General features: G+C 44.8%; 1 protein-coding gene across 1 annotated transcript; it reads right to left on the bottom strand.

Moving 5' to 3' along the window:
• Positions 1-4203: 4203 nt before the first annotated feature.
• On the bottom strand, positions 4204-27745 carry SUPT4H1 (SPT4 homolog, DSIF elongation factor subunit). The gene is made up of 5 exons (XM_077294573.1): positions 27566-27745; positions 24289-24395; positions 7378-7433; positions 5121-5174; positions 4204-4523 (listed from the first exon to the last, which is right to left on the bottom strand). Exons 1-5 carry the CDS (start codon positions 27632-27634, stop codon positions 4456-4458), a joined length of 354 nt encoding a protein of 117 aa, XP_077150688.1. The 5' UTR covers positions 27635-27745; the 3' UTR covers positions 4204-4455.

Below are 27745 nucleotides of genomic sequence, written 5' to 3'. Positions count from 1 at the left end.
AAAAAATTTTGTTTCCAAAATTGTGCTGATGTAAAGTAGACATGTGGGAAATGTTACTTATTAAGTATTTTGTGTGACATATCTCTGTGATTTAAGGGCATGAAAATTCAAAGTTGGAAAATTGCAAAATTTTCAAAATATTCGCCAAATTTCCATTTTTTTCACAAATAAACTCAAGTAATGTCAAGGAAATTTTACCACTAACATGAAGTACAATATGTCATAAGAAAACAATGTCAGCATCACAGGGATCCATGCAAGTGTTCCAGAGTTATAACCTCATAAAAGGGACAGTGGTCAGAATTGTAAAAATTGGCCTGGTCATTAATGTGCAAACCACCCTTGGGGGTAAAGGGGTTAAATTAAAAAAACCAACACACACAGTAACTTAAATGAAAAAAGGATATTTATATAGCCAAAAATGTTAAACTTATAACAGAGACAGCATGCTCTTGCCAGGGAGTAGCACCCTGAGGTGTAACAAAATAATTAGTAAAGATATCACGAACTTTTAGTCCTGAAAGTGGACAACGCTGAGGGATGACATGTGGTGTAGGCCTACCCACATTGCCAAACACACACACACACACACACACACACACACACACCTTCAGCACCATCAGATGAGGAGCATTCATGAAGTCGGGCGAAATTATGTAGGACCATACAAGCTTTGATGACCTCATTTATGTTGCCTTCACTCAGCTGAATGGCTAACTGGAGGACCCGCCATTTGCCACAAAGAATACCAAAGGTGCACTCCAGTCGCCGTGCGCATGATAAACGCTAGTTAAATATCCTATGCCGGTGGTCCAGATTTCGACGGGGATATGGCCTCATTACATGTCTGGTTAACTGGAAGGCCTCATCTGCCACAAGGACATACAGCACAGATTCTTGATTGGAGCCTGGAAGTTGACGCGGTGGTGGTAGGTCCAACTAGTTGTTGCGCAGCCGCTGACCCATAATGAAAGAATTGAAGACTCTAGAGCAGGGGTGTCAAACTGCATTCCTCAAGGGCTGCAAACAGGTCATGTTTTCAGGATTTCCTTGTATTGCACAGGTGATCATTTAATCACCTGCACAGAATGATTCCAGCACCTTGTGCAATGAGAAGGAAATCTTGAAAACACGCATGGTTTGAGGCCCTCGAGGAATGCAGTTTGACACCCCTGCTCTAGAGTCTCCAGTTCTCCCATAGGCCCCAATATCTACAATTATAAACCTGTAGTGACTGTCAACCTCAACCAACAACACTAACGAAAAATATTGTTTATAATTATAGAAATGGGACCCCGAGTTCGGCGGCTTACGCAAACAGATGTGTTTCCATCAAGGGCTCCAATACAATTTGGAAATTGACAATGCTCCTAAAACCCACACGCAATCCGCATCCAGTCTTCCATCTTGGGCACAAGCATGACCAGATGATGAAGTGTGGACCAGATTTCCGCACACGAACATCGGACTATGCCGGAGAAAGTAGACCTCCCAATCAAAAATTCCAGATGTAGGGCAGCATACGAAAGGCCAGTTGTCAGGAAGCTGAAAGCAGACAAAAATAAAAATTACAAGGTTTGAATGATATAGAACATTCCTATAGACCACAAGTACTGTGTGGAACTAACAAGCCAGGCTAGCAGTACCTTCAAAAATTAACACTGGCTATATGAATTTAACATTAACAACATATTCTTACTACTAATTTAGTAGAGTTTTTACATATATTAATAATAAATTTACATCAGCTGCTAAGCATAACTAACTAACACATTTATTAGAGACACATCATCAACAGAGTATGTGAGGCAGAGGAATACATACCGTAAAGTAAGACGACGCTCCTCTGCAGATATATATTTCAGCATCCTGGTGTCCTGAAAGGTGATCCCAGGGTGCACTGTCTCCAACAAAATATCAAAGGTGGTAATACTCATACGACAATATTGGAAAAACTTGTCAGGATGGGTCCGCAGAGATGCATAGAGCCGGTGGAAATGGACATTAGTGACGCGTTGCCTCAAAAGCAGGTGGACCCACAATCGTCTCTTCCTCCTCGGATCCACTATCACTGGGTATGGTTGGCCAAAGCGGCGTGACAAAACCCAGTTGTATAAGACACGCTCAGTTGGGGTGAACCTAAGTCTGTCTGACATGTTGCCAACAAACCACCAACACACCAACAGAAGCACAGCAACAAAATGGCCAGATTAGAGGCTGCCAACTGTAGTATTGGCAATAAATAGGTTTGTGAATGATGATTAAAATTAATTTCAGGCCTCAAAACCATTAAATGTCCATTTAGGAAAGTTCAGAGAAAAAAAACGCTATATGGATGCAATACGGAGGATTACATGTGCAAAATACGCAGCCACACCTTGCCAACGGATGACATACGGATCACTGTTCAGGGAACATTTCTGCGTATCTTGGCCGTAAGAAACGGACCGTATTATTATACGTTAGGTGTGACGCCGGCCTTCCTCTACCTCAGCTGCTGGAATCATAGCAATTGTATCACTTGCTATTCTGATAGTTAATGGGGTATCTCACAAATGAAAGATAACCCATATCCAAAGGATACTGGTCACTGGGGTCCCGGTTGTTGAAACAGCTAGCATTCCTAAATGGGGTTTTGTTCAACCTCCACTCCATTCATTGTATACCGTGAAATGCCATGTGCTGTACTCTTTCTCTGGTAGTCTCACATACAAGGAATAGGATTAGAGGATAACTTTCAATTTTGGCAATGCCCCATTAAAGCCTTGCTGGGTGTAGAAAGTCACTACAGCTGAGAGGACTAATTTGCAGAATGCTGGGCAAATGTCAGGGTTACGCGGCTGCCGGACAGGAGACCTGTGAACCACCTCTTACCTTCTGGAGTTCCCGGCACTTCTTCTGATTAGTAGGCATGTTGTCATGCATGAATCACTATGCAAAGAAGAGATAGTGACAGGCCAACAAATCAGAAGAAGAAAAGGGGATTTTGACAGGTAGATGCTTTACAGGACTCCAACCAGGCACCCATGCATTACTGCCATGGCCACCAGATGTCGGTCCTGCGGATTGATTAGCTCTTCTCTAAAACTCCTTAGTGTAATATCAGGATTAGTGATGAGTGAGTGTACTCGTTGCTCGGGTGTTCTCCGAGTATATGTAACTGCTCGGAGATTTAGTTTTCGTTGCCGCAGCTGCATGATTTACAGCTGATAGTTTGCATACATGTGGGGATTCCCTAGCAACCAGGCAACCCCCACATGTACTCAGGCTGGCTAGCAGCCGTAAATCATGCGGCTGCGTCAACAAAAACTAAATCCCCGAGCCCTTACAAATACTCGGAGACCACAGGAGCAACGAGTACACTCGCTCATCACTAATCAGGATATATTAGGATATAGGTTTAAGTACAACCATGAAGCAAACAACGCTGACCAATAGTCAATTGTAAATAGATTAACTGTAACTAGATCACAAAATGGATTGCTGAATGCAGAGAGCGACCAGTTCTGCACATGCTAGCTTTAAAGAAGTGATTGTAAAGATATGCCGAATGTTGACTGTAGGCTTGGTAGAGCTGGTTTCCTGCCCCCTCTCTGAGAAAGCTTCTCTTTCTGCCTCCCGCCTGACCGCACAGGAAGTGACAAAGCTTACGCCTTGCCGGTTTTCGGGCAGCCAGTTTAAGAGAAGCTGTTGTACCCATATATGGAAATACAAGGCGCCTTGTAATGTAACCCTTTGTAACTCCCACAAAGTCGTCCTCATGTTCAAGAAGGCGATCTGAAAGCTAGGAGACTAGAAAGAAATGTAAGAATAAGGATATTGAAACCTACATGAAATCATGTGTGGGCGTCTGCACTCATTCAGGAATAAACGTCCTGCTCTGTACTATTTAGGGGGAGGCCGGGGGAGAGCGTTTATGCCTTCAGCAGCAGCATCTTTCAGTTTAGCTCTCATAGTAACTGTTAGCCACTTCCTTTCCACAACCCTAGCAGATGAAGACTTGTAACGTCCATGTGGTAGGAAAGGGGTTAAGAGCGAACCGTGGCGCCGTCTGCAGTTTCACACTTACGTGCTGTTCAAAATGACAAGTGTCCATCAGGGTCCGGAAAAGAAGCAGCGGTGCAGATCTCTGCAGGTTTATACTGACAATATGACAACAATCTGAATAGGAAATTTACCATAAAAAAAAAAAGTTTAGAAATGTAAACTTTTAAAGAACATCTTTATTGGTATTTTATCAATCACGAACAGTAAACCCATCCCCATAGCTCTCTTCTGGTTTCTATTTGTTTGATGTAGGTGCAAAGACATAACGTCCCAGTATATGAGGTGCACTCAGCGGCACAACCCTCCCCCAGGGAAACCACAGTTTCAGCAACACAACAGGAAAATAAAACCAACGGAAGAGAAGACACAGACATCAACCCAATCTCTGCTCCAGCCCTTCTCTTGCAGTCACGTCTTGATGGCAGTGTCTCTGGATTTGTAAACCACACCACGGCTCTTCAGCTCACGTACAATACCTGTAAGAAAGTCAGACTGTCAGGGAGAAGGTGGAAGGCATAGATTCTGCCTGTAACAGGAAGTAAAGCGACACCATCCACCCCTATAAAGGGAAACAAACCCAACCATATCATATCATATCATGTCCCCATAATGGCTGGTACAGGATCCAAAATACATAAGTACAGATCTGTCACCAGATTTCAGAATACAAACTGCATACATTACTAAATGGATCCCTTAATCCTGATGATGCCAATGTACTTACTCTGCAAACAGCCCCCCTACATGAATTTTCAAGCTGTGTGCTTACCTCAAGATTGTCGCCTCATTTCCCTTCCTCCTGTTTTCCATACCCCTTCTCCCTGTTAACCCCTCTCTTCCTTTATAATCCTCCTCCTTTATAATCCTCCCCCTCTAAAAAAAATGTTTTCCTATTGTGGCCGAATGTTTAAGTCAATGGCCTGATATCATAACTTTACGGTTGTCTGTAGTGAGCAAGAGCAGGGGCAACCAAATTTCAACTCCCGCAGCAGTTACTGTATGTGAAGCAGCCCCTCTAAGCTGTATTATTTAGGAATCATGTCTTACAAAGAATTACGTTGGGAAACATTTACCTTGTGGAAGTCGTCCTGTGACAGACACTGCATACACTCCAGGTTTGAAGTTAGCTGAGTGGGAGAGAAAGCAAATGTTAAGTATATCAGATTCAGAATGAACACTGCCATACACAATTTCCCTGCTGATGCCGATTTGTCCCGAAGTTTAGTTAACTGGCAAAAATACAGTATCTAATGCCTTACCCACCGCTGAGGAGCACTGCAACTTTCACGCAAAGTTGTATGATACGGATTGTCAAACATTTCCTCAGCTATACAGTTGCTGAGAGCCGACTGCTGCCAGTCACGCCATGCCAGTTTCACCTCAGCCGGCGGAATAGGTTTTCTATAAATATATTTAGGTGAACCCTTTTTGCAGTAAAACAAAATTTGCCTTCTGGCTTGTTCCAATTTTGAAAACAATATTGTAGCATTTTTGCTCCACTGCCCGTACATGAATGGTAGATTTGGAAGGGACCTCCAGGGTCAGTGTCCAACCCCCTGCTCAATGCAGGATTCACTAACTGTCCAGCCTCTGTTTGAAGACTTCCATTGAAGGAGAACTCCCCACCTCTCGTGGCAGCCTGTTCCACTCATTGATCACCCTCACTGTCAAAATGTTTTCTCTAATATAATTAAAAAAAAAACCTTCTACTATAATAAAATATCTAAACAATATCTAATCTAATATCTATATATCTAATCACAGCTTAACAGATTCATATTAGTTACCAGTACATATACAAATTTAGGGTAATAGGTCAAAAAGTATATATAAAACATAAGCAAAAATGTAGGCAGCACTTCAAAGAGTAAATTATTTACTTGCCCGTGTGTAAAATGGCAACTTTTCGGCTCATAGGCATCTGGGCCTTTGGCAAGCTATACTACAGTGAAATGGATGCGGCTTGTTTTTCCTTTTTTTAAATGTATATATATATCTATATCTAAATTTATTTAGAAAGCCCACAGTGACAAATAATACCAGAATGCACTTACTAATAAGGTGAAAAAGCAGCCACAATGTCTGTGCCAGTAAGTTATGAGAGCACTGCAGCAGCCAGAACAGTGATGAGGAGCAGGAGTTCAGACTGCCCAAGAATTTCTGGAAATAGCCATGTACAGCTATGTGATAAAAAGCCGCGATGAAAGTAAAAGCAAATAAGCCTCAACCATATCTAACGTTCATGACAAAAGTCAGTGTCACCCCTTCTCTCAAAAGGATGTAAGTATATGGGATCCGCATGTGCGGATGAAACTCAGGAACTGGGTACGTGCACACAAGGTCCTTTTCAAGCGAAGAGGAGGGTGCGGTTGATGGAAGACAAGCAGGTGGGAAGATGGTCTTAAAAGGACTGTCCAAACCAAGTACAGGTGCTCGGTGCTTCATGGCGGGGCCAATCACCTTCTCACTGGCTTGTTTTCCCTCTATCTCCTCCTCCCCTCTTTTTTGTTTGACAACTCTGGCTTCAAAGCGCGAGAGAAGGGCAGAGATAGAGGGAAAACAAGCAGGTGGGAAGGTGTATGTAAATTACTGGCCCCGCCATGGAGCACCAAGCGCCTGTATGTGGTTTGAACAGTCATTCTGTGCTGGCAGAGTCCATTTATATACCCCTTCCCACCTGCTTGTTTTCCATTTATCTCCACCCGTCACAGGCTCGATGAAGCCACAACGGTCAAAGAACAGAGGAGAGGGTAGTGAGGGGAGGAGATGGAGTGAAAATAAATAGGTGGGAAAATGCACTTAAAGGGAACCTGTCACCCCAGTAAAAGAGCCACCTTCAGCAGCACTAAGGCTGCATTCTGTGAAGGTGGCTCTTATGTTTATTATCCCTAGGAACGCTGAAATAATCACTTTTATAAATTTCCCGCCAAATCTCTATTGAGTCAGGGAGGTATGTTTTCTCCCGCTGACTCAACCGCCTCGCAGCCGTCCATCATCCCCCTCTGTCCTCCGTGCGCCGCCTCTTCTCTTTCTTGTGACTTCACCGGTGCCTGCGCTCTGTAATCAATTCTCGGCCATGCGCCGTGCACGCTACCCGTGAACTTACATCAGGTGCCTGCGTGTAGCGGAGGCCCCAGATCCCGCCCCGCAGTGTGTTAAGATGTATTCACACTGCGGGGATAGGAATCGGGCACCTGCGCAGTGGAGCGGGGTCACCGTGCTCCATTCAAGATAGTGCCGATGTCTCGCAAGACTTCGGCACTTCTATAGAGGAGAAATACTAATACACAGTTCTTCCCAAGCTTCTAGCAAATGTATTACAGTACTCACTTATTCTCTGCCACTTTGATACCCAGCTATCATCAGGGCTCATCATAGCAACAATCCTGTATGTATAAAAATAAATAAATATAAATTCAGGCAAATGTAAATCTCATATACTCAAATTAGTGTTGAGTAAAGCAGAAGATTGTGCAAGACTGTTGTAGAAGCGAAGTATTATCAGACATGGATCAGACCTGGAGGGTGATGGCCTATTTTTTCATTGCCTCTTTCATTTTAGAGCCTTGTTTTCTCTCACATGTTTGTGGCTATGCAAGTTCAGAGCTTAGTGGGCATTCCTGTGAAGCGAAGTATTATCAGACATGGATCAGACCTGGAGGGTGATGGCCTATTTTTTCATTGCCTCTTTCATTTTAGAGCCTTGTTTTCTCTCACATGTTTGTGGCTATGCAAGTTCAGAGCTTAGTGGGCATTCCTGTGAAGCACTTCCCCTTTCACTACTCCAAATATTATATGGCATGGGGGTTGGGTTATTGCAGTTTGTCAGAGCACAGACCATATTGTGCCACCAGAGAATAAACTATACACATATTGCCGAGCACTGCATGAGCAAGGAGTCTCCATGATCATGAGTTTAGTGCCCCACAGTGTAACAATGTTCTCTCTATGAATACCCAAAGGGTGAAAACTTCTATCAGTGACTGAAAGATGAAAGTTGGCAGGGTTAAAGAAGTTGTCCACTATTTTTACATTGATGACCTATCCTTAGGACATCCGTCACCCCCGCCGATCAGCTGTTATTGGAGTCACCGGCCGCTAGTTCTTACTTGCGGAGCTGCCCATCTACTTGTAGTGGCCGGGGCTTGGTACTGTACATCCGCCTTGTATTGAAATCAATAGAAGGTGGATGTGCAGTACCCTGCGGCAGCCACTACAAGCAGATGGCCTGCTCCGCAAGCAAGTACTTCCAGCTGGCAGCTGCCGCCAACAGCTAACCTACGGGAACGCCGGGTGTCAATCCAACCGATCAGACATTAATGACTTTTCCTAATGACCCTCCCAAGGTCTTGGGCCGTCACGTTGATATGAGTGCATTAACGATGTAGCCAATGACTGAGCTCAGCCACTGTGCTAATGTAGTGGGAACAAGCTGCTGAGCTCACAGATTGGCTACAGAGGAGGTGGCTACAGAGGAGGTGACGCCATTACTGCAGCCAAACCACCAAGAGCCAAGCAGCAGTGTGGAACCAGCCCGGGAATCAGAGAGAATGAGTACCTGTTCTGATTAATTTACAAATTGAAAAAACAGATTTAGATAACAAAGCACAGTGTTAACCAAATAAAACACCTGTGCCCATTCAGGGAATTAATTCTGGGAAATCCAGTGCAAAAATATCAATAACCCATATAAAGAAAAAATTATTTAAAAAAAACTCCCCCGGAAGAAGGCACACAAGCCGAAACGCGCATAGGGGTTGTGGCACTGCAGGTCTGAGGTAATTATGTTTTACTAACCCTTTAGTTACTCCTCCGGCCTTTAAATCATGATTTGTTTGGTGATATTCACCATTGGAGTTACTTTAACTTACAATTTAAAGGGAATCTGTTACCCCAAAATTCGCCTATAAGCTAAGCCCACCGGCATCAGGGGCTTATCTACAGCATTCTGTAATGCTGTTGATAAGCCCCCGATGTAACCTGAAAGATAAGAACAAATAGAATTAGTCTTACCGGTAATTCGGTTTCTAGGAACCTTCCACGACAGCAAGTTGTATCCCCGCCATAATGGGGGACAGGAAACACAAAGAGGTTAAATACCCCTCCCCTCCCTGCAACCAGCAGTGTTTTTTTCTGGACACACTAGCATGAGTAGTTACCACCAAAGTGCAGGAATCATCCAATAAGAAAATCAGATAGGGAGGGAAATTAGTGCTTTCGTGGAAGGTTCCTAGAAACCAAATTACCGGTAAGACTAATTCTATTTTCTCTAGTCACCTTCCACGACAGCACAGAATCGGAGTAATACAGACAACTAATTTCTTAAGGGGGGGGTGGGGTTTGGGGGGACTACAGACTGCAGAACTCGTTTGCCGAATGTTAAATCCCTATTAAAACTTAGTCTGTAGTGTCTGGTAAACGTATGGACAGAAGACCAGGTGGCGGCTCTGCATATCTGCTCAGTAGATGCGTCCCCTCTCTCTGCCCACAATGCTGATACTGAATGTGTAGAATGAGCCTTCAGTGATGCAGGAGATAGACTCTCTGATGAGTATGCCAGGCAGATAGCTTGTTTGATCCAATTGGCGATCGTATTCTTAGCCAACTTCTTGTCCTTATTTCGTCCTGAGGTCTGAATGAATAAGTTTTGGTCAATCCTCCAGCCCTTTGTTTGTTGTAGGTAGTAGAGAACCACCCTGCGAACATCAAGGGTGTGAAAGGCTTCTTCTTTCGTATTAGAAGGATGAAAGTCCGAGACTTCTTTAGGCATAAAGTGGATCTAATCGGAGAATAATGCTATCTGCAGTAACTGTTAAGTAGGGCTCCTGTATGGATAGGGCCTTCAGATCCCTTACATGTCAAGCGGTAGTAATTACTTACAAAAAAGACAGTTCTAAGGGTAAGGTTTTTGTTTAAACTGTTAAGCACCATATTTAAATCCCAGGGGGAATTCGACTACAAAGCCTAGGTCGGATTTATCTGCTGAGGTCATGATACACTTATTCCAGCGATGACTAGCCAAGTTCAGGTCAAAGAAAGAGCTAAGAGCTCACACCTGTACTTTCAGGGTACTAGGTGTAAGACCTAGATCCAGCCCCTTTTGAAGAAAGGATGAAAGGGATCAGGAACATTCGGAGAACACCAGTACTCTTCCAAACCTTGCCATAAATGGCGTTGGTTACTGGCTTCCTACTATTCTGGAGAGTTTGTATCACTTCATCTGAAAGCCCTTTAGCTTTTAGGATTCTGGCTTCAGTAGCCAGGCCGCAAGATTCAACCTGTGAAGGTACGGGTGTGACAGGGGGCCCTGGTGAAGGAGGTCAACTCCCTGGGATAGAAGTAGCGAACCTTCCTGGGCTATGTCCATTAAAGGGCTGTACCAACTTCTTCCTGGCCACATGGGAGCAGTCAGAATCATGGTTACCTGATCTCACCATATCTTCTGTGGCGCCCTTTTAGAATCGAGATCGGTGGGAAGGCATAGGCCAGGTTGAACCTCCAAGGGTGAGAAGAGGCGTCTAATCCTTGTGCTCCAACTGCGGGACTGAGGGAAAAGAACGTTCTCACCTTCGCGTTCTGGCCACTGGCAAATAGATCCACATCTGGAATTCCCTATCTTGACACAAGGGATAGAAAGACTGCTTGGTCCAGGCACCACTCCCCTGGATGGACGTCCTTTCTGGTGAGGAAGTCCGCCTGGGCACTGGCGGACCCCTTTAGACGGACCGCTGTGATGGACAGATGTTTCTCTGCCCAGGAAAAAATTCTTGCAGCGATTGATTTCCAGCTGGCGTTTTTCGTGCCTCCCTGGTGTCGGAGGTAGGCCACTGTGGTCACATTGTCAGAATAGACACGTACATGATGACCTTGTACAAGGGCAGATGCGGCTTTCAACGCCTCCTCTACTGCCTTCAGTTCTCTGAGGTTTGGGGAACTGGATCTGATGTCTGGGGCCATAACCCATGGAAGTGGGTTTTCTCTACCACAGTGACCCAGCCTCTCTGACTGGCTTCTGAAGTGAGTATCTTCAGGGAAAGCTGATCCCACCTGACTCCCCGCTGGGGGTTCCGGTAGTTTAGCCACCATGAAAGAGAAGACTTCACATGACCGGGAAGGGGAACTCTCCTGGTCAAAGAATTTTGATGCCTTTTCCAAGACAGAAGAACATGAGTCTGGAGGACTCGTGTATGGGCTTGAGCCAAGGAAACTGCCTGGATGCATGATGTCAGTGATCCCAGGATAGACATTGAGTCCCTCAAGGTAGGAGCCCCCTGGTTTCTGAACTTGGAGATCCTCTGAAAAAGATTGAGTTGACGATCTTAGGGCAAGAAGGATGCTTTTTTCCCTGAATCCAAGAAAATTCCCAGGAATTTCTTCCTTGATGAAGTATGAAGATCCGACTTCTCCAAATTTGGGATCCAACCCAGGGATTCCAGGATCTCCAAGGTTTTTCCCACATCTAAATTTAGACGAGGGATAGATGGTGCAACGACGAGAAAGTCATCTAGATACGGAATGATGCAAATCCCCTGATGACGAATGAAGATTACTGCTTCTGCGATAATATTGGTAGATACCCGCGGCGCTGATGAAATGCCGAACGGGAGGACATTGAATTGGTAATGGCTGACCATGGGAAACTGCAAATCTGAGGAACTTCCGTTGATTGGCACATGGTAATAGGCATACTTCAGATCTATTGTAGCCATTACCCTATCCTGTCCAATGAGTGGGATTGCTGATACACCATCTTGAATTGTCTGTATGCAATTACTTGATTCAGGGATTTCAGATTGATGATGACTCTGTGCTTCTCTGAGGGTTTCTCGACCAGGAATCTAGGCGAGAACAGTGCCCTCTGCCTAACTCCTGTAAGGGTACTCGAGAGCACCTTGAATATCTAACAGTAAGGAGTCTTGAAGGTGTACACTCTGTAGTGAGGTAATTCCCAGGCATTGAGAGGGGGAAAAAAACCTCTCAAACTTTAGTTTCAACCCGTCCTGAATGGTACGGAGGACCCACTGGTTTGTAGAGATGGATTGCCAATGAGGGAGGAAGCCAGAGAGTCGACCCCCGACAGGAGAGCAGTCATTGTTTGTCAGGAGTTTGCTGGTAGTGGGGGACAAGGATATTTTTGCCCTTACCACCCTTCGGATAGCTCCAAGTGCCCGATTTGCCTTTCCCTTTATATTCCTTCTAGGGAGACCGATCTAGGGAGGGGCGAAAAAACCATTTTTAGGGTTTTTCTGCTCAGGGAGTGATTTCTTTTTGTCCATAGCTTTTCCTAAAATCTCATCGAGAGCTGGACCGAAAACATAGTGTCCCTGAAAGGGAATGACAAAGCTTAGCCTTAGAGGTTACATCGCCACTCCATGACTTCAGACACAGAGCTCTCTCCTAGCTGAGTTGGAGAGGACTGCGGATTTCGCTGCTACACGTACAGATTCCGCAGAAGCATCGGCTTTCTGAAGGAGGGAAAGCGTCAAGTATCTCTTCCCTAGAAGTTCGCTGAGTAAGGTGGTCTTCTAATGTACAGAGCCAGCAAAATAGAGATCTAGCGATACAGGTGGAAGCCACGTTTGTCTTTAGCAGATTAGTGGAGCTGTCCCAGGATTTCTTAGTAAGCTCTCGATTTTACGATCCATGGGATCTTTGAGCTGAGACGAGTCCTCGAAAGGAAGAGTCGTCTTCTTAGCCACTCTGGACACCCGAACATCCACTTTGGGAATTTCCCACCTAGGGGGAAACGATTTTTTAAATCTGACGGGACGCAAAGCCCTTTCTCAGGGAGCCCATTCCAGAAGGATAAGGCTTTGGATGCTATCGTGTATGGGAAAAAATGATAATTACTTACCGGTAATTTGATTTTCCAGAGCCATGACAGCACCGCATTAGTTCCTCTCAATGTGCGGTGCTGTCATGGGGAAGGGAAAAAATGATACTTACCGGTAATTAGATTTTCCAGAGCCATGACAGCACCGCACATTGAGAGAAACTAATGTGGTGCTGTCATGGGGAGGGGAAAAACCTGATTTTTTTTTTTCCTTTAGGTTTCAACTACCCAAACATCTCATCCCCCATGGTGCTTCTCACCATACTAATCAATTCCCCCATATCTTTAGAGGAAAAATAATATTTTTTATTATCGGACTTGGGGGTGGAAGTGGAACCCTCATTCTCCCAAATTATCCTCCGAACCTGAGGTACGGACTTCGCCCGAGTCTGAGGCAGATTCCACAGGTGCCATCTTCCTTTTCTTCTTTTTTTTCGCTTTTTAGAAGGAGGGGCTTGTAGTACTGGGGCCTGGGAAAGGGCGGACATAGAGGGTTGAACCTCTTGCTTGATGAGGGATTTGATGCTGTCCAACAGGGAGGGCTGTTCGGCATGCAACACATCATCAGTGCAGGGCTGGCAAAGCTTCTTATATGCTGATGGAAGCCTGGTAGCACATACCCCACACTTGCGGCTGGGCACTCCTTCTTCAGAGCAGGGTCCATAAGGCCATAACCCAGACAGCAAGGGACCTTCATCCATTACTTACAGTAGGAGGGTGGACGCTGGGCTCTGCAGAGGCAGAAAGGGAGGGTTTTGTCACCGTCCATGGTCAGTCCGTCAACAGTCACAGATGGACACAGACAATGGGCCTTACCTGGAGGCATCCCCCGACAAGGATTTATATAACCTAAGTCCCAGCATTTGGTGTTTGTGCTCCTCCTCCTCCAGGTTCCCCGAAGGGAATGCCCCAATCATGCGAGTGGCTCCGGAGTACACCCAAGACACGCCAGGAGCGCGTGCGTTCCACCCTGGAACGCACCAGGAAGTGAACCGGAAGTTCGGATTAACGTTAGTTCCGGTATGCACGGACTCCAGAACCAGCCGGCATGTGGAGAGGAGGATGCCGGGGAGCTGCAAGAGGACCCCAGCCGCACATCACCGCTCCGCTTTACCCCCCCCCCCCCCCCCAGGAGGCGCAGGAGGGGCAGGAGAGGTCCCAAGTCGCATGGAGATGGGAGCACGGAGGAGGAGAGCGATGCCCTCGACCTCGGCTGCCCGGCATTGAGTAGGTAAGCTTAGTGTGCTCCAGATCGCCGGCTATGGCAGCACCATTAGAGAACCTCTTCATGCCCCATAGGGGACAGGAAAAATACTGGTGGTTGCAGGAAGGGGAAGGGTATTTAACCTCTTTCTGTTTCCTGTCCCCATTAGGGCGGGGAGACAACCTCCGACGCTGCAGTCGTGGAAGGTGAATAGAAAAAGAAGTTATATTATAAATCACCCAGGGGCGGTCCCTTGACCTTTCCCGGCGCCTGCGCACTGCAGTAATTTGCTCTGCCCTCAACAGGGTAGATAAAGTAAACCTGTGCAGGACCCGCGGCAAGAGGCAAAGAAGAGGAAATCATCGTATGAAGATGGGAGGCGCTGGACCCGGACCGCGACACTCATCGGACCGGACCGGGACCGCCCCTGGGTGAGTATAATCTAACTTCTTTTCCTTATCTTTCATGTTACATCGGGGGCTTATCTACAGCATTACAGAATGCTGTAGATAACCCCCTGATGCCGGTGGCCTTAGCTTATAGGTGAATGTTGGGGTGACAGATTCCCTTTAATATGGTTGTGTTGGTAACTGGAATCAATACTTATGTCCTTGCCTCTGACCTGCAGCTACTTTTGGTTGTCTTCACTGTCTCAGAATCCCGAAATATTGATATAGTTATTGGTTTTTAATACAAAGGTATTTAATAAATAAAAAAAAATTGAAAAAAGTAGAAAACACTTTAAAGAGGCACTCTCAGCAAAAATGTTATCAGCTCATTCTTTCCAAGTACATATGTGATGTATTGTAGGTGTATTAAAACTACCGACTGCCGCCTTCCCTGAATTCCAGCATCCTCCTAATCTTTGCCGTCTCACTTAAGGACTGCTGTGTAGGCGGGTGCAATTTCCACCAATGTAAGCCTATGAAGCCTTCGGTGTGTGATCTGGTGAACCTGAAGTCACGTAATCCAAAAGACCTGAGCGATGGTAGAAATAAAGGAATATGGCAATCGTTAAGTATTGTAATGCGCCTACACTGTCTCACATTATTAATAAGTGAACACTGTTTTTGCTGGGAGTGCTTCTATAACTCATTAAACCAAAGACTACAGCACATATCAGTGGGAGGACTCCTGCCTCAGATCACAATTTTTCACCCATGATTTTATGAAATCAACAACTTGACAATAAGTGACATAGCTATGATCAAGAGGTCTGTCTCTACATTATGCTACCTTCACATGTGTGCTCCAAATACATTCTGACTGAACATTTAACCCCTTTCTGACATTGGACGTACTATCCCGTCGAGGTGGGGTGGGCCCGTATGACCACCGACGGGATAGTACGTCCAGCACGATCGGCGGCGCTCACGGGGGGAGCGCGGCCGGGTGTCAGCTGACTATCGCAGCTGACATCCGGCACTATGTGCCAGGAGCGGTCACGGACCGCCCCCGGCACATTAACCCCCGGCACACCGCAATCAAACATGATCGCGGTGTGCCGGCGGTACAGGGAAGCATTGCGCAGGGAGGGGGCTCCCTGCGTGCTTCCCTGAGACCCCCGGAGCAACGCGATGTGATCGCGTTGCTCCGAGGGTCTCCTACCTCCTTCCTCGCTGCAGGTCCCGGATCCAAGATGGCCGCGGCATCCGGGTCCTGCAGGGAGGGAGGTGGCTTACCGAGTGCCTGCTCAGAGCAGGCGCTTGGTAAGCCTGCAGTGCTGAAAGTCAGATCGGTGATCTGACAGAGTGCTGTGCAAACTGTCAGATCACCGATCTGTGATGTCCCCCCCGGGACAAAGTAAAAAAAAAAAAATTCCAGGTTTGTAAAAAAAACATAAAAAAAAAATTCCTAAATAAAGAAGAAAAAAAAAAAATATTATTCCCATAAATACATTTCTTTATCTAAATAAAAAAACCAAAAACAATAAAAGTACACATATTTAGTATCGCCGCGTCCGTAACGACCCCACCTATAAAATTATATCACTAGTTAACCCCTTCAGTGAACACCGTAGGGCTGAAAAAAAAAACACGAGGCAAAAAACGACGTTTTATTATCATACCGCCGAACAAAAAGTGGAAGAACACGCAATCAAAAAGACGGATATAAATAACCATGGTACCGCTGAAAACGTCATCTTGTCCCGCAAAAAACGAGCCACCATACAGCGTCATCAAAGAAAAAATAAAAAAGTTATAGTCCTCAGAATAAAGCGATGCCAAAATAATTATTTATTCTATAAAATAGTTTTTATAGTATAAAAGCGCCAAAACATAAAAAAAATGATATCAATGAGGTATCACTGTAATCGTACTGACCAGAAAAATGAAACTGCTTTATCAATTTTACCAAACGTGGAACGGTATAAACGTCTCCCCCAAAAGAAATTCATGAATAGCTGGTTTTTTGTCATTCTGCCTCACAAAAATCGGAATAAAAAGCGATCAAAAACTGTCACGTGTCCGAAAATGTTACCATTAAAAACGTCAACTCGTCCCGCAAAAAACAAGACCTCACATGACTCTGTGGATCAAAATATGGAAAAATTATAGGTCTCAAAATGTGGAGACGCAAAAATTTTTTGCTATAAAAAGCGTCTTTTAGTGTGTGACGGCTGCCAATCATAAAAATCCGATATAAAAAAACGCTATAAAAGTAAATCAAACCCCCCTTCATCACCCCCTTAGTTAGGGAAAAATAATAAAATTAAAAAAATGTATTTATTTCCATTTTCCCGTTAGGGTTAGGGCTAGGGTTAGGGCTAGGGTTGGAGCTAGGGTTAGGGTTGGGGCTAAAGATAGGGTTAGGGTTGGGGCTAAAGTTGGGGTTAGGGTTTGAATTACATTTACAGTTGGGATTAAGGTTGGGATTAGAGTTAGGGGTGTGTCAGGGTTAGGGGTGTGGTTAGGGTTACCATTGGGATTAGGCCTAGGGGTGTGTTTGGATTAGGGTTTCAGTTAGAATTGGGGGTTTCCACTGTTCAGGCACATCAGGGGCTCTCCAAACACGACATGGCGTCCGATCTCAATTCCAGCCAATTCTGCATTGAAAAAGTAAAACAGTGCTCCTTCCCTTCCGAGCTTTCCTGTGCGCCCAAACAGGTGTTTACCCCAGCATATGGGGCATCAGCGTACTCGGGACAAATTGCACAACAACTTTTGGGGTCCAAGTTCTCTTGTTACCCTTGGGAAAATATAAATTTGGGGGGCTAAAAATCATTTTTGTGGGAAAAAAAAAAGATTTTTTATTTTCACGGCTCTGTGTTGTAAACTGTAGTGAAACACTTGGGGGTTAAAAGTTCTCACAACACATCTAGATAAGTTCCTTGGGAGGTCTAGTTTCCAATATGGGGTCACTTTTGGGGGTTTCTACTGTTTGGGTACATCAGGGGCTCTGCAAATGCAACGTGATGCCTGCAGACCAATCCATCTAAGTCTGCATTCCAAATGGCGCTCCTTCCCTTCCGAGCTCTGCCATGCGCCCAAACAGTGGTTCCCTCCCACATATGGGGTATCACCATACTCAGGACAAATTGGACAACAACTTTTGGGGTCCAATTTCTCCTGTTACCCTTGTGAAAATACAAAACTGGGGGCTAAAAAATCATTTTTGCGAAAAAAAAAAAAGAATTTTTATTTTCACGGCTCTGCGTTATAAACTGTAGCGAAACACTTGGGGGATCAAAGCTCTCAAAACACATCTAGATAAGTTCCTTAGGGGGTCTACTTTCCAAAATGGTGTCACTTGTGGGGGGGTTTAATGTTTAGGCACATCAGGTGCTCTGCAAACGCGACATGGCGTCCCATCTTAATTCCAGTCAATTTTGCATTGAAAAGTCAAATGGCGCTCCTTCCCTTCCGAGCTCTGCCATGCGCCCAAACAGTCGTTTACCCCCGCATATGGGGTATCGGCGTACTCAGGACAAATTGCACAACAACTTTTGTGGTCTAATGTCTTCTCTTACCCTTGGGAAAATAAAAAATTGGGGGCAAAAAGATAATTTTTGTGAAAAAATATGATTTTTTATTTTTACGGCTCTGCATTATAAACTTCTGTGAAGCACTTGTTGGGTCAAAGTGCTCACCACACATCTAGATAAGTTCCTTAAGGGGTCTACTTTCCAAAATGGTGTCACTTGTGGGGGGTTTCAATGTTTAGGCACATCAGGGGCTCTCCAAACGCAACATGGCGTCCCATCTTAATTCCAGTCAATTTTGCATTGAAAAGTCAAATGGCGCTCCTTCCCTTCCGAGCTCTGCTATGCGCCCAGTGGTTTACCCCTACATATGGGGTATCGGCGTACTCAGCACAAATTGTACAACAACTTTTGGGGTCCATTTTCTTCTGTTACCCTTGGTAAAATAAAACAAATTGAAGTTGAAATAAATTTTGTGTAAAAAAAAGTTAAATGTTCATTTTTATTTAAACATTCCAAAAATTCCTGTGAAACACCTGAAGGGTTAATAAACTTCTTGAATGTGGTTTTGAGCACCTTGAGGGGTGCAGTTTTTAGAATGGTGTCACACTTGGGTATTTTCTGTCATATAGACCCCTCAAAATGACTTCAAACGAGATGTGGTCCCTAAAAAAAAATGGTGTTGTAAAAATGAGAAATTGCTGGTCAACTTTTAACCCTTATAACTCCCTAACGAAAAAAAATTTTGGTTCCTAAATTGTGCTGATGTAAAGTAGACATGTGGGAAATGTTACCTATTAAGTATTTTGTGTGACATATCTCTGTGATTTAAGGGCATAAAAATTCAAAGTTGGAAAATTGCGAAATTTTCTAAATTTTCGCCAAATTTACGTTTTTTTTTTCACAAATAAATGCAAGTTATATCGAAGAAATTTTACCACTATCATGAAGTACAATATGTCACGAGAAAACAGTGTCAGAATCGCCAGGATCCGTTGAAGCGTTCCAGAGTTATAACCTCATAAAGGGACAGTGGTCAGAATTGTAAAAATTGGCCCGGTCATTAACGTGCAAACCACCCTTGGGGGTGAAGGGGTTAAGGGCCCCTTTATGGGATTGGGGAGGATGTATCCTGTGGATAGATGATAAAGGGCAATTAACCCCTTCATGACCCAGCCTATTTTGGCCTTAATGACCTTGCCATTTTTTGCAATTCTGACCAGTGTCCCTTTATGAGGTAATAACTCAGTAACGCTTCAACGGATCCTTGCGGTTCTGAGACTGTTTTTTCGTGACATATTGGGCTTCATGTTAGTGGTAAATTTAGGTCGATAATTTCTGAGTTTATTTGTGAAAAAAATGGAAATTTGGCGAAAAATTTGAAAATTTTGCAATTTTCACATTTTTAATTTTTATTCTGTTAAACCAGAGAGTTATGTGACACAAAATAGTTAATAAATAACATTTCCCACATGTCTACTTTACATCAGCACAATTTTGGAAACAAATTTTTATTTTGCTAGGAAGTTATAAGGGTTAAAATTTGACCAGTGATTTCTCATTTTTACAACAAAATTTACAAAACCATTTTTTTTAGGGACCACCTCACATTTGAAGTCAGTTTGAGGGTTCTATATGGCTGAAAATACCCAAAAGTGACACCATTCTAAAAACTGCACCCCTCAAGGTGCTCAAAACCACATTCAAGAAGTTTATTAACCCTTCAGGTGTTTCACAGCAGCAGAAGCAACATGGAGGGGAAAAATTAACATTTACCTTTTTAGTCACAAAAATGATCTTTTCGCAACAATTTTTTTATTTTCCCAAGGGTAAAAGGAGAAACTGGACCACGAATGTTGTTGTCCAATTTGTCCTGAGTACGCTGATACCTCATATGTGGGGGTAAACCACTGTTTGGGCGCACGGCAGGGCTCGGAAGGGAAGGAGCGCCATTTGACTTTTTGAATGAAAAATTGGCTCCAATCTTTAGCGGACACCATGTCGCATTTGGAGAGCCCCCGTGTGCCTAAACATTGGAGCTCCCCCACAAGTGACCCCATTTTGGAAACTAGACCCCCCAAGGAACTTATCTAGAAGCATAGTGAGCACTTTAAACCCCCAGGTGCTTCACAAATTAATCCGTAAAAATGAAAAAGTACTTTTTTTTCACACAAAATTTCTTTTAGCCTCAATTTTTTCATTTTCACATGGGCAACAGGATAAAATGGATCCTAAAATTGGTTGGGCAATTTCTCCTGAGTACGCCAATACCTCATATGTGGGGGTAAACTACTGTTTGGGCACATGGTAAGGCTCGGAAGGGAAGGAGCGCCATTTGACTTTTTGAATGAAAAATTATCTCCATAGTTAGCGGACACCATGTCAGGTTTGGAGAGGCCCTGTGTGCCTAAACATTGGAGCTCCCCCACAAGTGACCCCATTTTGGAAACTAGACCCCCCAAGGAACTTATCTAGATGCATAGTGAGCACTTTAAACCCTCAGGTGCTTCACAAATTGATCTGTAAAAATGAAAAAGTACTTTTTTTCACACAAAATTTCTTTTAGCCTCAATTTTTTCATTTTCACATGGGCAACAGGATAAAATGGATCCTAAAATTTGTTGGGCAATTTCTCCTGAGTACGCCGATACCTCATATGTGGGGGTAAACCACTGTTTGGGTGCACGGCAAGGCTCGGAAGGGAAGGCGCGCCATTTGACTTTTTGAATGGAAAATTAGCTCCAATCGTTAGTGGACACCATGTCGCGTTTGGAGAGCCCCTGTGTGCCTAAACATTGGAGCTCCCCTACAAGTGACCCCATTTTGGAAACTAGACCCCCCAAGAAACTAATCTAGATGCATAGTGAGCACTTAAAACCCCCAGGTGCTTCACAGAAGTTTATAACGCAGAGCCATGAAAATAAAAAATTATTTTTCTTTCCTCAAAAATGATTTTTTAACCCACAATTTTTTATTTTCCCAAGGGTAACAGGAGAAATTGGACCCCAAAAGTTGTTGTCCAGTTTCTCCTGAGTACGCTGATACCCCATATGTGGGGGTAAACCACTGTTTGGGCACATGCCGGGGCTCGGAAGGGAAGTAGTGACATTTGAAATGCAGACTTTGATGGAATGGTCTGCGGGCGTCATGTTGCATTTGCAGAGCCCCTGATGTGCCTAAACAGTAGAAACCCCCCCTAAGTGACCCCATTTTGGAAACTAGACCCCCCAAAGAACTTATCTAGATGTGTGGTGAGCACGTTCAACCCCCAAGTGCTTCACAGAAGTTTACAACGCAGAGCCGTGAAAATTAAAAATCATTTTTCTGTCCTCAAAAAAGATGTTTTAGCAAGCAAATTTTTTTTCACAAGGGTAGCAGGAGAAATTGGACCCCAATATTTGTTGCCCAGTTTGTTGTGAGTATGCTGGTACCCCATATGTGGGGGTAAACCACTGTTTGGGCGCACGTCAGGGCTTGGAAGGGAAGTAGTGACATTTGAAATGCAGACTTTGATGGAATGGTCTGCGGGCGTCACGTTGCATTTGCAGAGCCCCTGATGTGCCTAAACAGTAGAAACACCCCACAAGTGACCCCATTTTGGAAACTAGACCCCAAAAGGATCTTATCTAGATGTGTGGTGAGCACTTTCAACCCCCTAGTGCTTCACATAAGTTTATAACGTAGAGCCATGAAAATAAAAAATAATTGTTCTTTCCTCAAAAATTATGTTTTAGCAAGTAATTTTTTATTTTTGCAAAGGTAACAGGAGAAATTGGACCCCAATAGTTGTTGCCCAGTTTGTCCTGAGTACGCTGGTATCCCATATGTGGGGGTAAACCACTGTTTGGGCGCACGTCGGGGCTTGGAAGGGAGGGCGCACCATTTGACTTTTTGAACACAAGATTGGCTGGAATCAATGGTGGCGCCATGTTGCGTTTGGAGACCCCTGATGTGCCTAAACAGTGGAAACCCCTCAATTCTAACTTCAACACTAACCCCAACACACCCCTAACCCTAATCCCAACTGTAGCCATAACCCTAATCACAACCCTAACCCCAACACACCCCTAACCACAACCCTAACCCCAACACACCCGTAACCCTAAATCCAACCCTAATCCTAACCCTAATCCCAACCCTACCCACAACTGTAACCCCAACACAACCCTAACCCTATCCTTAACCCTAACCACAAGCCTAATCTTAACCCTATTTCCAACCCTAGCCCTAATTCCAACCCTAAGGGTACCGTCTCACATAACGATTTACCAACGTTCACGACCAGCGATATGACCTGGCCGTGATCGTTGGAAAGTCGTTGTGTGGTCGCTGGGGAGCTGTCACACAGACCGCTCTCCAGCGACCAACGATGCCAAGGTCCCGGGTAACCAGGGTAAACATCGGGTTACTAAGTGCAGGGCCGCGCTTAGTAACCCGATGTTTACCGTGGTTACCAGCGTAAAAGTAAAAAAAAAAAAACGTACATACTCACATTTCGGTGTCCTTCAGGTCCCTTGCCGTCTGCTTCCCGCTCTGACTGAGTGCCGCCGTACAGTGAGAGCAGAGCGCAGCGGTGACGTCACTGCTGTGCTGTGCTCTCACTTTCCGGCCGGCAGACAGTCAGAGCGGGAAGCAGACGGCAAGGGACCTGAAGGACACCGAAATGTGAGTATGTACGGTTTTATTTTTTTTACTTTTACGCTGGTAACCACGGTAAACATCGGGTTACTAAGCGCGGCCCTGCGCTTAGTAACCCGATGTTTACCCTGGTTACAAGCGAACGCATCGCTGGATCGCTGTCACAACGATCCAGCGATGACAGCGGGAGATCCAGCGACGAAAGAAAGTTCCAAACGATCTGCTACGACGTACGATTCTCAGCAGGGTCCCTGATCGCTGCTGCGTGTCAGACACAGCGATATCGTATGGATATCGCTGGAACGTCACGGATCGTACCGTCGTAGCGATCAAAGTGCCACTGTGAGACGGTACCCTAACTCTAATTCTAACCCTAACCCTAAGGCTATGTGCCCACGTTGCGGATTCGTGTGAGATTTTTCCGCACGATTTTTGAAAAATCCGCAGGTAAAAGGCACTGCGTTTTACCTGCAGATTTACAGCAGATTTCCAGTGTTTTTTTGTGCGGATTTCACCTGCGGATTCCTATTGAGGAACAGGTGTAAAACGCTGCGGAATCCGCACAAAGAATTGACATGCTGCAGAAAATACAACGCAGCGTTTCTGCACGGAATTTTCCGCACCATGGGCACAGTGGATTTGATTTTCCATAGGTGTACATGGTACTGTAAACCTGATGGAAAACTGCAACGAATTCGCAGCGGCCAATCCGCTGCGGATCCGCAGCCAAATCCGCACATGCCATAACCCTAACCCTACCCCTAACCCTACCCGTAACCCTAACCCTACCCCTACCCCTACCCCTAGTTCTAACCCTAACCCTAGTTCTAACCCTAGTGGAAAACGAAAAAAAAAAAAAAATATTTTCTTTATTTTATTATTCTCCCTACCTATGGGGGTGATAAAGGGGGGGGGGTATTTATAATTTTTTTTATTTTGATCGCTGTGATAGAACCTACCACAGCGATCAAAATGTACTTGTAAGGAATCTGCCGGCTGGCAGATTCGGCGGGCGCACTGAGCATGCGCCCGCCATATTGGAAGATGGCGGCGCCCAGCGAGGAGACGTACGGACACCGGGAGGATCGGTAAGTATGAAGGGGTGGTGGGGGGGTGGATTGGAGCACAGGGGGGGTGATCGGACCACAGGGGGGGTGAATTCAAACAAGGAGGGAGAGGACAGGAGGACGGGGGAGCCGGCAGGCGGACGGAGGGGACCGGACCCCATAACGGAGGACTGGGGGGGCGATTGGTGGGTGTGGGGGGGTCACTTAAGTATTTCCAGCCATGGCTGATGATATTGCAGCATCGGCCATGGCTGGATTGTAATATTTCACCATTTTTTTAGGTGAAATATTACAAATCGCTCTGATTGGCAGTTTCACTTTCAACAGCCAATCAGAGCGATCGTAGCCACGGGGGGGTGAAGCCACCCCCCCTGGGCTGAAGCACCACTCCCCCTGTCTCTGCAGATCGGGTAAAATGGGAGTTAACCCCTTCACCCGATCTGCAGGGACGCGATCATTCCATGACGCATACGCTGCGTCATAGGTCGGATTGGCACAGACTTTCATGACGCAGCGTATGCGTCAAAGGTCGGGAAGGGGTTAAATTTAAGAATATCATGATCAAATAAATACATACCCATCAAAAGAGGAGCTTGTACAATCATACACCATCTCCCTATTTCCCTTCATCTGTAAGTAGGCATCACAGTTATCACAGCCATCATATTCAAACTGGTCAATGGTCTGCAAAAGGAATGAGCATATAGTTAGAAATACGACAACCTGTCAACTTAGTACTTGTGAAAATGCTGAGAAATAAGAAAAAAAATGTCTCCTCTTACTGGAATGGCTCTAATGGGCTAAAAATAAGGATAATATGATAATTTTTCTATAATTTAATATGAATGTTCTCCAGAGATGGCAATTAGGGGTTAACATTCTGCCACTAATTCTGGCTTCCAAAAGACAGTCATGAAGGGATCTCTGGTCTATGTACACATGATACCGACATAAACAGGATAACGTGTGCAGCAATCTAAAAAAATAAAGGTTTGTTCTAGGTCCTTGGATGAAATGCCAAAACTTTATTCAGTAATTATTAAATTATTAAAATTCCATAGCACTCAATATAAAGAAACCACAAGGAAGGAAATGGCATTGAATTTTGACAGAACTCCTGTGATCTTAATTAGGACTTTATTATTTCCTCCTTATATTAATAGCATTCCTTAAATTAATTTATTTTAGCCATTTACATAGCGCCATTAATTCCACAGCGCTTTACAGACACTATCAGCACTGTCCCCATAGGGAATCTAAATTCCCTATCAGTATGTCTTTGGAGTGTGGGAGGAAACCTACACATCAACCAATAAATACTGTATAGGCTGCACCTTAATTATGATACAAAACAGCTGCCACGGCCCAAAGTACTAGAGACGCAACACAGATGACGATAACTGAAAAAAAAGTATTGTATAAAATCATTCTGTATTGAAATATGTCTAAAACAATAAACAATTAAAAAGCAAGATTGCCTCAATGGGCAGCACTAGGCAAGAAACCACCATGTAGAAACAATGTCGTATAGTAGTAGATGTTTAGGCAACATGTTTCCTCAGGGGGTGTGTGAAGAAGCAGGGTGAAACATGCGTTGGGGCTCGGGTCTGCACTGGACACGTCCACGGTTCTTACTATCCTTCACTGCTTATGTGTCTAATTTGTTCAATATAACGCTGTCAATGAGGGTTATATTGTTCCCCTTTACCCTATTTTATGTGGAGATACTTTGATCTCTTAGCACTGTGCACTTTTTGAGATATTTGTTGCCGACTGGTAAATCTCAGCTAGAGACAGCTGATGTCTGTGGTATGTGTATACTTTGACTGGCATTTAGTACTCGCCTTAAGGATAGACGGTGTCCACAACCTTGACATTTTTCCTCTCCTGCACATATGAGGGCTAACACAGCATCTGAGATCAGCTTAACGCTTTATGGATGTATGTACCTAATAGACCTTGTGGTACTTTACATATAGCTACCTTACACTAGTTATCCTTTGTAGACTTGCCAGTTTTGGGGACACAAAAATAAATGACATACTGCCTAAACATCTACTACTATACGATGGCTTCTTACCTAGTGCTGCCCATTGTGGCAATCTTGCTTTTTAATTGTTATTTTACACATATTTCAATAAACAATGATTTCATACAATATTTTCTTGGAGTTAACTGCATCAGGTTTGAGTCTCTCTTTGGGAGCTGTTTCGATTTCCTCCTTATCTGTAATGCTTACATGCTAAAAAGGAATGTTAACACATTTAATACATCATTGTAAATACACACCTGTACTTTGTATCTCCCCACCTTATTGTAGATTGTAAGCTCTCACGAGCAGGGTCGTCGTATTTCGTCTTATTTTGTTTTATTACTGTATTGTTAACATTGTTACCTATGACTGTTGTGTTTGAAACTGTTAAACTGTAAAGCGCTGCGGAATATGTTGGCGCTATATAAATAAAGATTATTATTATTTCTCTATTCTTATTTATATATAGAACCTTTCATGCCATGTGACTGACCTGTGATTGTGGGATGGGATAGACAGAGCCTGTGGCCTCCTTCAGATCAGTTTTTGTCTTCTTTTTGACAAAAAATAAATACATGCACCGCTCTCCATGAGTGGGCTGGAACCAATCACATTTTTCTGTGTGGACAATTGTATATGTAGCAAGCAAGGACACCTCATCAGCACCGCGGTCGCAGCACCGAGGAGCCGCTGGGGTCACATGTTATGGCCATATAGCTGAGGCATGGCCATACACAGCTAAGGCTTCTTTCACACTTGCGTTGGTACGGGTCCGTCACTAAGCGTCGGCGCGACGTACAGACGCATGTTGTGAAAATTTGGCACAACGTGGGCAGCGGATGCAGTTTTTCAACGCATTCGCTGCCCATTCTAAAGTCCCGGGGAGGAGGGGGCGGAGTTCCTTCCGCGCATGCGCGGTAGGAAATGGCAGACCTGACGTACGAAAAAACGTTCCCTTGAACGTTTTTCGTGACGACAGTCCGCCAAAACAGGACGCATCCAGTGCACGACGGACGCGACGTATGGCCATACGTTGCAATCCGCCGGCAATACAAGTCTATGGGCAAAAAAACGCATCCTGCGGGCACATTTGCAGGATCCGCTTTTTCCCCAAAACGACGCATTGCTAAGGATGCCAAACGACGCAAGTGTGAAAGTAGCCTAACGGTGCTTTCACACTAGCTTCGTACTAAGCACGTCGCAATGCGTCATTTTGGAGAAAAAACGCATCCTGCAAAATTGCCTGCAGGATGCGTTTTTTCTCCATACACTTACATTAGCGACACATTGCCACACGTTGCATCCATCGTGTGATGGATGCGTCGTGTTGCGTCGGACCGTCAGCACCAAAAAAGTTACATGTAACTTTTTTTGTGCGTCGTGTCCGCCATTTCCGACCACACATGCGCGGACGGAACTCCGCCCCCTCCTCCCCAGACATCACAATGGGGCAGCGGATGCATTGAAAAACTGTATCCGCTGCCCCTGTTGTGTATTTTTTTCACAGTATGCGTCGGTAGCCGTACAGAACACAACCTTACAGAACCCAACCTGGGACGTGTACAGCCTGCTGCAATAGGAGCACACATAGGTGCACTGCTTTGGGCCAGACTGATGAATACAGCAGAACAGTATGCTGCTGGGGCCAGCACAGCCCCTCTATCCCAATGAAGGCCGGCTACCCACGGGTCACACATCAGCCCTGGAAAATCCCTTGAAGTGTTAGAGGTCACGTGACTTAGAAGGCACCTCCCTGTGTAGGGCGCTCTCCTGCGCGCACACAGCATTTATCAGCACCACAAATCCACAACGAAGCCCTCACCTTCACCAGCGAGCACAATAAACACGCTCTCAGGTGCCTCAAATCTTTCGGTACAGTTTCCAACGCCATCACTGCCCAACCCGGAAACACGTCACCGCTATCACAGGAAGTGTAAAGGAGTTTTACAGAAGACGGGACGTCTCTATGGTGTCGTGCTGAGGACGCTCTACATCAGCTCCA

The sequence above is a fragment of the Ranitomeya variabilis genome, chromosome 3 (genome assembly GCF_051348905.1).
Source record: "Ranitomeya variabilis isolate aRanVar5 chromosome 3, aRanVar5.hap1, whole genome shotgun sequence".
Classification (NCBI taxonomy): Eukaryota; Metazoa; Chordata; class Amphibia; order Anura; family Dendrobatidae; genus Ranitomeya; species Ranitomeya variabilis.
This window is presented reverse-complemented; position numbering and strand designations above follow the sequence as displayed.